This window comes from Mirounga angustirostris, unplaced genomic scaffold, assembly GCF_029215605.1.
Source record: "Mirounga angustirostris isolate CCGP_5_RB_7025 unplaced genomic scaffold, mMirAng1.0.hap1 SCAF_6, whole genome shotgun sequence".
NCBI lineage: Eukaryota > Metazoa > Chordata > Mammalia > Carnivora > Phocidae > Mirounga > Mirounga angustirostris.
In genome coordinates this window covers 28,569,712-28,581,632 of record NW_026991714.1, presented here as the reverse complement: position 1 = coordinate 28,581,632, position 11,921 = coordinate 28,569,712, and the positions used below count along the sequence as shown (strand labels likewise).

Below are 11,921 nucleotides of genomic sequence, written 5' to 3'. Positions count from 1 at the left end.
CTACAGGCACCAACTGGCATTTTATCTCCGCACCAGACTCTGGGCTCCTCGGGGCAGGGGTCAGATTGTTCCTCAACCCGGGATCTCCAGTGCCAAGCACAGGGCCTGGCCTGTAAGAGGCATTTAGTACAAGTTGGGTTGCCTTGCATCCCACTCCCACCTGCTCCCACTCTCCCACTTCGGAGGGCCTGGATACCTCTTTTCTTCCTTCATGTCTGAGTCCCCACCATTGGTCACCTTTCGGGCTCAACTGGAAGAGCAAGGATTCTATTTTAGAGGTCGTCTTATTGGATGGAGAAGCTAACCCTTTCCCATTCTCCTGGCTCCATCAAGGAAGGGGTGGCAGACACCATCTTCTCACCATCCCTCCCCCCCCAACCCCTTATAAGCCTGGGCATTTTCCCCAGCCCATGGCAGACATCACCAATCGATCACAGCATGGGGAGCCCAGATCTTTCTCAGCACTGGTCAGGGTTGGCATGGAAGATGATGCTTCTTTGCCACACTGGGATTAAGCTATTCATGAGACGGGTATAAAGCCTAATGAGGTAATAACTGAGATATTTGTAAAAAAATTCCTCGGTAATTTTAATTTAGACTCTGGAGTAGGCCACTGCTTTGCCACAGGGAAGGCCAGACGTGGTGGGCCACAGAGGAAGGGAGGGCAGCCTAAATTGCCGGCCACAACATGGAAAGATCTCGAGGGCTACCCGATTAATAGTTTCTGAATAACTCAGGCAGCTAGCTCTCTGTACTTGAGGCTCTCATGTGCTGAAATTATTCCTTCTAAACCGCCCCACGAGGAGTACTTACTGCACATATTGTACGAATGTATAAAGCCTGAGTATATAAATGACAGGGAGACAAGCTCTGCCCAGAACGCTGAGCCAGCTCCCAGGATGGCAGGGGTGGCACGGCCTTCTGGAGAAGATCGCCAGACACCGAGTTGGCCCGTATAACATCCCTCAGTCCTGACGGTTCCTCCTTCCTAAGACCACTGAGGTCATGCCTCCTCGGGTTGCCATGTCTCCCCCTCCCTAGGCTGGAGATTTCTGAATGGGCTGTGGAATGGGAAAGCGGGGGTGGGAGAGGGATCTTCCAAGCACTGGGGTCTTTGTGGGCAAAGAATTCCACTCGGCAAACAGTGTGGTCACTGCCCTTTGTAGGGCATCTTCATTTTGGGATAGGCATGAAATGGTAATGGTCAAACCCCCACCCCACCCCCACCACCTCCAGGCCTAGCACCACAGTGGGGGGAAGATGGGCAGGAGGTGGGGGAAGAAGTGTGCAAAGAGAAGGCCTGGATGGGTGGGGGTCCCAGAAGGACCTAAGCAGCAGGAGACCACCACGCGTGGGCCTCAGGGCTGGTCAGCTCCCTCCCACCCAGGTGAGTCCAGAGGTGATGCCAGGGTGGTTCCCCCTCTGGGTACCAGGCTGGCCTCCCGAGTCCTGAGGCGCTGGCTGGGCACCCCACGGGGAAATGTCCTCCTCCAGGCATGACACCAAGCTGGGGACTACCAGCAGTCTGCAGGACGGATGACAGGGCCGCTGGGGAGAGGATGCTTTGATGCCCGCGCTCCATCGTGAGATACAAGTCAGGCCTGTGGCTACAAAGCCCTGAGCTGGGAATGTCCTGAGAGTCTCAGAGTGTCCAGAGGCTGAATCTTCATCCTCAGCCCCACGTGGCCTTCTGCCCTCCGCCCTGGGCCCTGTCCATTCCTTCAGCTCCAACGCCTCCGCCACAGGACCACGGCTTCTGCCTGGACGCAGGGAGCAGAGTCATGCCCCGCGAGCCAAAAGGGGCAGGAGAGCTGGCAAGAAAGAACAGCAGTGAGGGCGGGGCAGACCCCGGGAGGGTAAGTATCCACCATGAGCTGTTTCACACCAGGGCTTCCCAACCTTCTCCACAGCAGGGGAAAGCAGAAAATAGTATATGTGCCACACACCATGATCCACACCTGCTTCCTCCTGGCCCCCCTGAGGCCCAAGGGACCAATAGGGGTCAGTTCTCAATACAGCACGTCTGCCTTCAGCCCAAGCTCTCAGCTAACCCTCACTACTCAGCAGGAGGGCCAAAGGGGTAGATGGCACCAGATGGGGCTCCCAGGCGCCCTGGGACTCTATTTGTTAAGGTGGGGAAGCTGGAGGGCTGGAGGCTGAGGTAGTGTGGGAGGTGGTAGTGAGGGCCAGGGGGGTATGGGTGTCCACCCGAGAAATGAAAACCTGAGTGGTATAAATCCTTCCCCACTCCCGCTCCTAGTTCCCACGGGGCTGGGAGGGGCATCTGGGGAAGAGGGCACAGGGCTGGGAGCCAGAGCTTCTAGGTTCTATTCCTGGTCCCTCCCCTGGGCCTGCCTGACCACAAATCCGCCCCTCACCCCCTGCCCTACTGCTCAAGGAGGATTAAGACCTCACAAATAACAAATCCTGACCCCATCCTGCACCCGTTCCCCCACACACACACCCCAGGTGCCCACCCCCTTCTCCAGCCTCTTCTCCTCTGGCCCATCTGGGCACTAGCTGGCACTCAGGGGCAGGTGGGCAGGCCCACTCCCCCTTGGCATCAGTGGCCCACTCTCCAACACCTCTGGTCTGCCAGCAGCTTGGCCCTAGGACCCAATACCCACTGTCAAGAATGGGTAGTGGAGTCCTGGCCCAGCCTACTCAGACCCTCCCCCTGAGGCCCCACCTTGGGAGCTGGGTTCTGTGCCCAACCCCTAATGACTCTGCTAACTGAAGGAGGCTACCTTTCTGTCCCAATTCCACGCTCAAACTCTTCTATGTAGACTGTTGATCCTAGCACAAGGAGGGGCAAACTTCAGTTCATCCCACCCCTGGCTCTCCCCAGCTCCCTGAAAGCCATGGTCGGGAAAGCCTCAAGGGAATATTCAGGCCAGCCTCCCTCCACCGGAGCCAGGGCAGAAGCAACCTGATAGGGAGGCCCATCCCTCCTATCTTCCTTTCTGCCACCTCTGTCACATAGGACCCTCCTGCCTGAAAGCGGGAGGGCAATGTCCAGCTCTTGGGCCCCCTTGCTCAGACTCCTAAGCTCCTACTCTTTGTTGGCCCTAGCATGGTTCAGCTTTGAAGTGGAATGCTGGTGGGAGTCCCGCATTTTCTCCGTAGGGGCAAGAGAAGGGAGAGAGGAGAGAAAGAGGGTTCGGTCCCCAAGGGGCTTACCTGACTTGACATCTGGGACCCACGTGGTGGGGAGGGTGCGCAGCATGAAGGTAAGATGGTAAGCCCGGGGGGGGGTTTAGGACACGAGGGTCCCAGCCCCGAGGCTCTGCCTGGCCCGCACTGTCTGGATGGCCTGCTGGTTCTTGAACTTGACCAGGCCCAGGGTGATCTGGGCGTTCCAGCCAGGATCCTCGAGGGGGCAGCGGAAGTCGATCTCGCCGCCGCCCTCGGTCACCAGCGTGAAGTAGATGTGGCGCCCGGTGCTCTCCACGCATTCCACGGCCTTGATGCGGGCGAAGCTGAGCTCCTTGGGCCGGCCGCCCGTGCCCTTGGCCTCGAAGAGCTGCAGCCCGCGCTCGGTGAGCACACAGCGCTTCCGCTTCCACAGCTGCAGCAGCCCGCCGCTGCGCTTCTCCAGCACGCCCTCCTTGAGCACCGTCGCCGCCGCCGTCATGGGCGCCCCGAGGTCCCGGGCAGGCTGTAGGCTGCGGTGGGCGCGGCGCCCTTCCCCGCTCGGCCGCGCCGGATTCTGGCGCCCGGGGCCGGCTGGCCGCGCGCCCCGCCACCTGCGCCCCGACTGCCCCGTGCGCCCGCCGCGCAGTCCTCGGGCCACCGCCGCCCGCTCGGCGCCCGCAGCCCCCGCTCCGGCCCTCCTCCGCGCCGCTCCCGGCCGCCACTGCCCGGTGCCCGCCGCGGCTTTACGGCCCGAGAGCCCGGCTGCGCACTGGCTCCGCGCTCGCCCGCTCGCTCCGCTGGGCTCTGCCTGCGCGCTGGGCGGCAGCTCGAGGGATGTGCCCTTACATGTTCCGCCGCTCGCCTCCTGCGCCGCCCGCCGCGCATTCCTGCCCCGGCCGGCCCTCCCCTCCGCGCAGCGCACCCGCCGGGGCAGGGCTCCGGGGGGCGGGGCCGCGGCGGGGGCTCGGTCACGCACTGGAGGCGCTGGGCGCCGGGCGGGGACGGCTGGTACCGGCAGGGGGGCTGCTTACCCAACAGCCCAAGCCTCGTGGCCTGCCGTCTGCCGCTCCTTGGAACCACAGCTCCTCCAGGCCTTGGACACAGGGGACGATCGTGGGGGAGGCGGGAGACAGGGAGCGTCTCCTAGATGAGAGGGTCGCTGCTTGTAAGAGGGGGTGGGCTTGCTCTGTGGTCGCGCGGTGCACCGGCTGGGACTTGCAGAGGGGGCTCCAGACATCTGCTGGCTGCTTCCCGGGCCGGGGGTGTCCTGCCCCCGCAGCCCGTGCCCCCTCTCCTAGCTTGGCCAGCTCCCCCTTGGCATTGTGCAAATCAGAAAAACGAGGACGATCCTGGGGTGGGGCGTGGGGGTAGGAATCAAGCCTGTGTTGGGTTCCTTCCCCTTCTCGGCAGGGAAAAAGAGAGGCTGCCCAGCTGTCTCTGCTGGGGCGACCCCCCCCCCCCACTCCCTACCCCAATCCCCAGCACTGGGAGCCGCGTAGAGAAAAGCCAAGGCGAGGGGCGCCTGGGTGGCTCAGTCCGTGAAGCGTCTGCCTTTGGCTCAGGTCATGATCTTGGGCTCCCAGCTCAGCGGGGTAACCTGCTGCTTCTCCCTCTTCCATTCCCCCTCCCCCACCCCACTTGTATTCTCTGGCTTTCTCTATCTCCCTGTCAAGTAAATAAGTAAAATCTTAAAAAAAAAAAAAAAAAAAAAGGCCAAGGCGAACTGAGCAGAGAGAAACCTTGAGGTCACTCAACCTCCCTGTGGAGGCACGGGGGGACCCCATTGTGGTCTGGAGAGGTCACTTCCTGCAGTCTTCTTCGTAGCACACGCTTGGAGGGACGGGTCGCTCAGCCCACGTGGATCGGCCCAAGAGTTAGCTGCAGGAGCGCCTGCCCAACCCTGTTTGTCGCAGCCCCTCTGGCAGATTCTACCAACCTCCCTCCGAGCCACCTACTTCCCCGGATGGGAGCTGAAGGGGGATGGGGAGGGAGAAGACTTCCCTCCCTTTTTTGGCCTAAAGGGCTTTGTGTTAAGATGAAAGCTCTGCAGTGTTGAGTTCAAACCTCAACCCTTCCTCCGGGACCGTGGTGTTCCCGCCCACCTTGGGCTGCGGCATTATCCTTCCATTTCCTCCTCTGTCCATTCTCCGTTCATGGAGCTCTGATGAATAAGTTAGATAATATTTGTGAAAGGTCCAGGTCAGGGCCTGGCAACTCTCAGAGTCTCAATAAATGTCATTCCTCCCCTTCTCCCACTTGCATGGCCTTCAGAAGAGGATGGGGACCGTAAGATTAGGCCAGGCACAGGAAAGTGACTCTTCTAGGTCCTGATCCTGCCCCATCTTTGTCAGCTCCTCCAGGTCCCCCAGTTCCCTCAGGGCCTCTTCACTGCCATGTTAATAATAGAGTATTATGGGAATAATAATAGGTAGTAATGATAGTAATAAGACCTCTTTGTCCCCACAGCCTGTTTCCCTCCTCCTGCCCATTGATGTAGAGCCTAGCCGGCACAAGGAGGGTCCAGGGGAGAGAGGAGAGGTGCCCCAAGTCAGGAAGTGGGGAAGCAGCTGTCAAGTTTCCTACCACGACTCCTCAGCCTGTGTGCTGTAGGAGCACCCCCCCCTCCCAACACACAGGAAGCGAACTGCCTAAGCCATGGAATACCCCTCCAGGAGAGGAAGTGGCCAGCACCATGAAAGAAGAGAAGCAGCCAAGATAGATTTCTCTTGAGGCCCAGAGGACAGCATTTGAGAAAGCTCAAGGTACCCACAGCCCTGTCTTGGGGACCCCCAACGTCTCAGCCTATCTTCCAGCCATGCCCTCCCATAGCTTCTCTCTCTCCCCCCTCCCACCCCACCTCCTCCATAGGAATCTCCTGAGTGTGCCAATCTGGCCCAGTCCTGCCATGATCCAAAACTCTACCCTTGAGGAGACAGGGCACTAACCAGGCTACTAACTCTGCCCCTAACTTTGTTCTATCTCTATCACTTCAACCTCTCCCCGCACTGAGTCTGGGACTCACTGACTGTCTCTCCAGTTCCAGGTTAATTCACAAAAGCACAGGCATTTAGAGGTTACACAGCCCTCTCGTGTTTTTTATCCTCACAACAGATTGGTATTGTTATTATTATTGTGCTCATTTTCCTGATGAGAAAAGTGAGCTCAGAAAGGTCAAGCAACCTAGATGAGGTCATACAGCTCTGTAAATGACAAAGCTGGGAAGAGAATGTGTGGTAGCTAAGAAGGTCCAGGATCTTGTATTGATACCCAGGGTTCTTTTTTTTTTTTTTTTTTTAAGATTTTATTTATTTATGGGGCGCCTGGGTGGCTCAGTAGTTAAGTGTCTGACTTCGGCTCAGGTTGTGATCCCAGGGTCCTGGGATCGAGCCCCACATTGGGCTCCCTGCTCCACAGGAGGCCTGCTTCTCCCTCTCCCACTCCCCCTGCTTGTGTTCCCTCTCTCGCTGTCTCTCTCTCTGTCAAATAAATAAAATCTTTAAAAAAAAAAGATTTTATTTATAAATAAATAAGGAGGGATAGAGGGAGCACGAGCAGTGCAGGGGGGAGGGGGGCAAAGCTGAGGTGAGCAGAGAGCCTGACTTGGGGCTCAATCCCAGGACCCTGGGATCATGACCTGAGCCGAAGGCAGATGCTTAATCTACTGGGCCACGCAGGTGCCCCTCACAGGGTTCTTTTACACAAGATCCAGCCACCCACACTTTCCTCTTCAGCTTACTGGGTAGGGTGGTACCAAGTTTTTGGACACAGGAGGAAGGGCAAAAAAGACAGGAATGTTGGATAGCAAGATTGAGTGCGTAAAGAGGAGGCCATAGGAGGAACTTCAGCAAGGTATACTCTATTGCTGGAAAGGTCTTTACAAACTAAACATCCAGTTCCTAACACAACCTCTCCCGAGTGTCCTGCGTAGGCCCTACTGGGAGTCCTATCCTCCAGTCTCTTCACCTCCTGGAATAAGGGGAGGTGACTCACTCTAAATTTTTCCCCAGAATTGACATCCTGCCTGGTAGCCCCATCTGGGAGAGGCTTGGGCCCAAGTAATCCAACTTGGTCCAGCAGAAGGATCAATAAGCATTGTAAAGCCAAGGGAGCAATGTCGGGGCCGGTGGGGGCTGGTGAGAGGCTGGTGACCTGCCCGCACCCCTTTGATATAGAGTCTTTTGCTCCCTTCCTGCCAGGGTATCCCTGCACTGCCCCTGGGAATGGGAGCTCTAACTTAGCCTTCCTGGGGCACTCAGCTGGGGGCAGTGCTGGGCCCTGGAGATACTTAATTCTTACGGACTTGTTGACTACATGGGACTGCTGGGCTCCCTGCTCTGCAGGAGGCCTGCTTCTCCCTCTCCCACTCCCCCTGCTTGTGTTCCCTCTCGCTGTCTCTCTCTCTGTCAAATAAATAAAATCTTTAAAAAAAAAGATTTTATTTATTTATAAATAAGGAGGGATAGAGGGAGCACGAGCAGTGCAGGGGGGGAGGGAGGCAAATTCAGCAGGGTATACTCTGCTTGCTCCACTCTCTGCCCAGCCCAAAGGAAAGCTGATTTGCACTGTCAGCCAATCTGAGTCCAGCTGGAACGGGCTAGACTACAAAATGGCCCCAGGGAATAGTGTGCTAGAAACGTTCTAGGTAGGTCTGAGCCATCCCTAGAGTAGCAGAGGGAGCCCTGGATCCACTTGGTGGATACCCAGGACAGCACGGAACAGAAGATGGGAATAAGGAGGGATAGAGGCCAGAATGGGACCCAGAGGGGCATAAAAAGCAACCTAGCTTCTGTTTCTACAATATTTATTTAATCTTCTAAATTTGGTTTAGTGGTCATTCATTGTTAGACTCAATCTATAGAAAAAGCATCAAAGATCATTTTATTTACAAAATAGAATGTCTATTAACACTATAAAATTTGTACAACGGAAGTAAGATCATGTCACTCCTTTTCCTGCAATCCACCAGAACCTTCTCATCTCTGTCTGAGTAAAGCGAAAGTCAGCGAGGCAGCCTATGAGACCTGCCTGCTACTTTCTGACCTCAGCACCCATGCTCTCCACCCTCCCTCCCCTGGCTCCAGCCACACTCCTTGCCATTCCTCCACGAGGCCTTCCTCAGGGCCTTTGCTTATGCTGTTCTCTGCCTGGACCATTCTCCCTCAGATCCTCACATGGTACATTTCCTCACTTCCCTCAGCTCTTTGTTCAGATATCACCTTCTCAGTGATGTCTTCCCTGACCGCCCTGTTTAACACTGCAACCCCCCTCCCCACAGACACACAAACACATAGGCACACACACTCAGTCATGCTCATGCACACAACATCCCCTTTCCTGCTTGATTTCTCTCTATAGCACATGCCACCATCTAAAATTCTTAATATTTTTCTCATTTATTATTTATCTCCTCTACTAGAATGTAAGCTCTGTGGCAGCAAGGAATTTTATCCTGTTTTCTTCACCCTTGTGTCTCCAGCACTGAGAATGTTGCCTGGTGCACAGTAGGGCCTCGGTAAATAATTGTTGAATGAGGGAACAGAATGGTAACGGAACTGATGAACAGTGGGAACTGGAAAAGGAGAATGTAGTAGTTTCCCCTTCATCATAAATGTACCACGCTAATGCAAGATGTTAATAACGGGGGAAATTTATGGGGTGGGGAGAGATACATGGGAACTCTGTACTATCTGATCGATTTTTCTGGAAATGCAAACCTGGTCTAAAAATCAAGTCTGTGGGCACCTGGGTGGCTCAGTCGGCTAAGCGTCTGCCTTCAGTTCAGGTCGTGATCCCAGGGTTCTGGGATCGAGTCCCATATCCTGCTCTCTGCTCAGTGGGGAGTCTGCTCTTTCCTTATCCCTCTACGCCTCCCCCAGCTTGTGCTCTCTCTCGCTCACTCTCTCTGTCAAATAAATAAATAAAAATTTTTAAGTAAATAAATAAAGTCGGTTACTTAAAAAAAAAAAAAAGTAGTTAACAGTAGCTCCTCTGGGGAAGGATGAGGAGAGAAGATCAAGACTTTTACCTTTTCATTGTTCATCATTCTGTACTGCTTGATTTTTATTTATTTATTTTTTCTTACCATCTGCATGTTTTGCTTCTCTTAAAAATCCAGTTAAATGCACAATACATAAATGTTCATACACGGTGGAGTAGTTAACAATAACGAAACAGACCTATAGATTTTTTTTAAGATTTTATTTATTTATTTGACAGAGAGACACAGTGAGAGAGGGAACACAAGCAGGGGGAGTGGGAGAGGGAGAAGCAGGCTTCCCGAGGAGCAGGGAGCCCGATGCGGGGCTCAGTCCCAGGACCCCGGGGATCATGACCTGAGCCGAAGGCAGACACCTAATAACTGAGCCACCCAGGCGCCCCGGTATCTATAGATCTTAATAGAGAGAGATGTCTCTAAAATACATTGTTTTGTAGGGCAGACATTTCAGTACAATGAGTGTCATAAGATGTAGAATTTGATCCCAAATGAGCAAAAGTTTGTGCCTCTCTGTTGTACAGGTTATATCTGGAAGGATTCCCACCAATATGTTACCTATGGAACCTCCAGGATGTGGATCGCCAGCATGAACATACTTGTTACTGTATAAGCATGTTTCTACAGGCGTTCCCTGTTTTATTGTACTTCGCAGATATTGTGCTTTTTACAAATGGAAGGTTTGTGGCCGCCCTGCATTGAGCAGATCTGTCCAACAGCCTTTCCTTTTTTTTGTTGTTTTGTTTTTTAAAGATTTTATTTATTTATTTGAGAGAGAGAGAATGAGAGACAGAGAGCACGAGAGGGAAGAGGGTCAGAGGGAGAAGCAGACCCCCCGCTGAGCAAGGAGCCCGATGTGGGACTCGATCCCAGGACTCCAGGATCATGACCTGAGCCGAAGGCAGTCGCTTAACCAACTGAGCCACCCAGGCGCCCCTCAACAGCCTTTCCTTACTCTGTATCTCTATGTCACATTTTGGTAATTCTCACAACATTTCAAACTTTTTCATTATTATTATATTTGTTATGCTGTTCTGTGATCAGGGATTATAACTCAAGTGAAAGCTCAGGCCGTGGGTAGTATTTTTTAGCAATGAAGTATTTTTTAATTAAGGTATATGTACAGGGTCTTCTTAGACATAATGTTATTGCACACTTACTAGACTACAGTATAGTGTAAACATAACTTTTATATGCGCTGGGAAACCAAAAAAATTCATTTGACTCGCTTTATTGCAATATTTACTTTATTGCAGTGGTCTGGAACTGAGCCCACATTATCTCCAAAGTATGCTTATATATGGTTTGCATGTCACACGCATGTATTACCCTTATTTTTAAAAAATAAACACATATGTGGGACATAATATTTGTAAAAATTAAACAAAAACCTGGGGCCAGCTTGAAAGCAAGGGCCAATTTGGAGACTTAAATGGCAGTCCTCTGGCCACAAGATTTCCCCAGGGTGGGCAGTGCAGAACCTTCTGGAGGGCGGTGTACAAACCCCACAGCAGAGCAGTCCCTGGGGCTGAGTGGGCAGCCTCTCCTATATCTGCGGTTCCCTCACCCATTCCCCTCCCTGGAAAACACAGAAACAGGCAACTTTCCCCATAGGCCCCTGGGCACCTGTCCCAGTACCCCCTGGCAACTGGAATGGAAGGCTCATCTAGGCTGCCTGGGTTTGACCCCAGTAAGGAAGAGGTGGTGTGGTATAGACCAGTGCTTCTCAGGTTATAATGGGCAAACAGATCACCTGGGGATCTTGTAAATGCAAATTCTGATGCAGTAGGTCTGGAACAGAATCTGAGATTGTGCATTTCTAGAAGCTTCCGTGTCACACTGATGCTGCTAGTCCTTGGAACATACTTGAATATCCAGGGTCTAGAGCAGTGGTTCTCCAAAAGTGTGGAGCATCACCTGGGAACTTGTTAGAAATGCAAGTTCTCGGGTCCATTCCAGACCTACCAGAAATTCTGGGTTTGGGACCCAGCAATCTGTGTTTTATTGAGCCTTCCCCATGATTCTGATGCATCTGAAAGTGTGGGAATGCTATGTGTCAAGGAAGGAGCACTCAGCCAGGAAACAAGGTGCCTGTATTATAGCCCTAGCTCCGGGACACCTTGAACAGGTCACTTCTCTCTCATCTTGTACATCCTTCTAGCTTGTATTAGATTTGCAAGAAAGCCTGGCTAGGGGGAGCCTGGGTGGCTCAGTCGTTAAGCATCTGCCTCTGGCTCAGGTCATGATCCTGGGGTCCTGGAATCAAGCCCCGAATCGGGCTCCCTGCTCAGCTGGGAGTCTGCTTCTCCCTCTCCCTCTGCCTGCTGCCCCCCCCCGCCCCCGCTTGTGCTCTCTCTCTCTGTCATATAAATAAATAAATTCATTAAAAAAAAAAAAGAAAGAAAGCCTGGCTAGTGTGGGCGGGGGAGGAGGGGGGAGGTGGTGGGAGCGCGGTAAGGAACTCTATCTGTTGTCTTCTCTTTAGGTAAGACCAGAGCATTCCTACTTAGTCCTCAACCTCCACAGTCCCAGATTCATGGGGTCAGGTAGCTCCTGCTCACTTAGATGAGACAGGAAAATGGGTTTGCCCACAGCCCTGCTCCTCCTCCCCTCCTCCCTTCTGGCTTTGGCACACGCCCTCCAGTCCACAGGTCCCTCCCTGCCCTCCTCTCCCTCTGAGATCCACCCCCCACCCCCCCACCCCTGCTGACCTGTCACTCAGACTTCTCCTGACCTGCCCGCACCCCTTTGATGTAGAGTCCTTTGTTCTAGAGCTTTGGGGTTTCCTCGGATC

The 11,921-nt window shown here is 53.8% G+C and overlaps 1 protein-coding gene across 1 annotated transcript; it reads right to left on the bottom strand.

Annotated features, from left to right (window-relative positions):
• Positions 1 to 1,142: 1,142 nt before the first annotated feature.
• PHLDA3 (pleckstrin homology like domain family A member 3) lies at positions 1,143 to 4,051 on the bottom strand. Its single transcript, XM_045877052.3, has 2 exons — positions 3,181 to 4,051; positions 1,143 to 1,811 (listed from the first exon to the last, which is right to left on the bottom strand). The coding sequence occupies exon 1, from the start codon at positions 3,632 to 3,634 to the stop codon at positions 3,257 to 3,259; it is 378 nt and encodes a 125-aa protein (XP_045733008.1). The 5' UTR covers positions 3,635 to 4,051; the 3' UTR covers positions 1,143 to 1,811; positions 3,181 to 3,256.
• Positions 4,052 to 11,921: the final 7,870 nt, after the last annotated feature.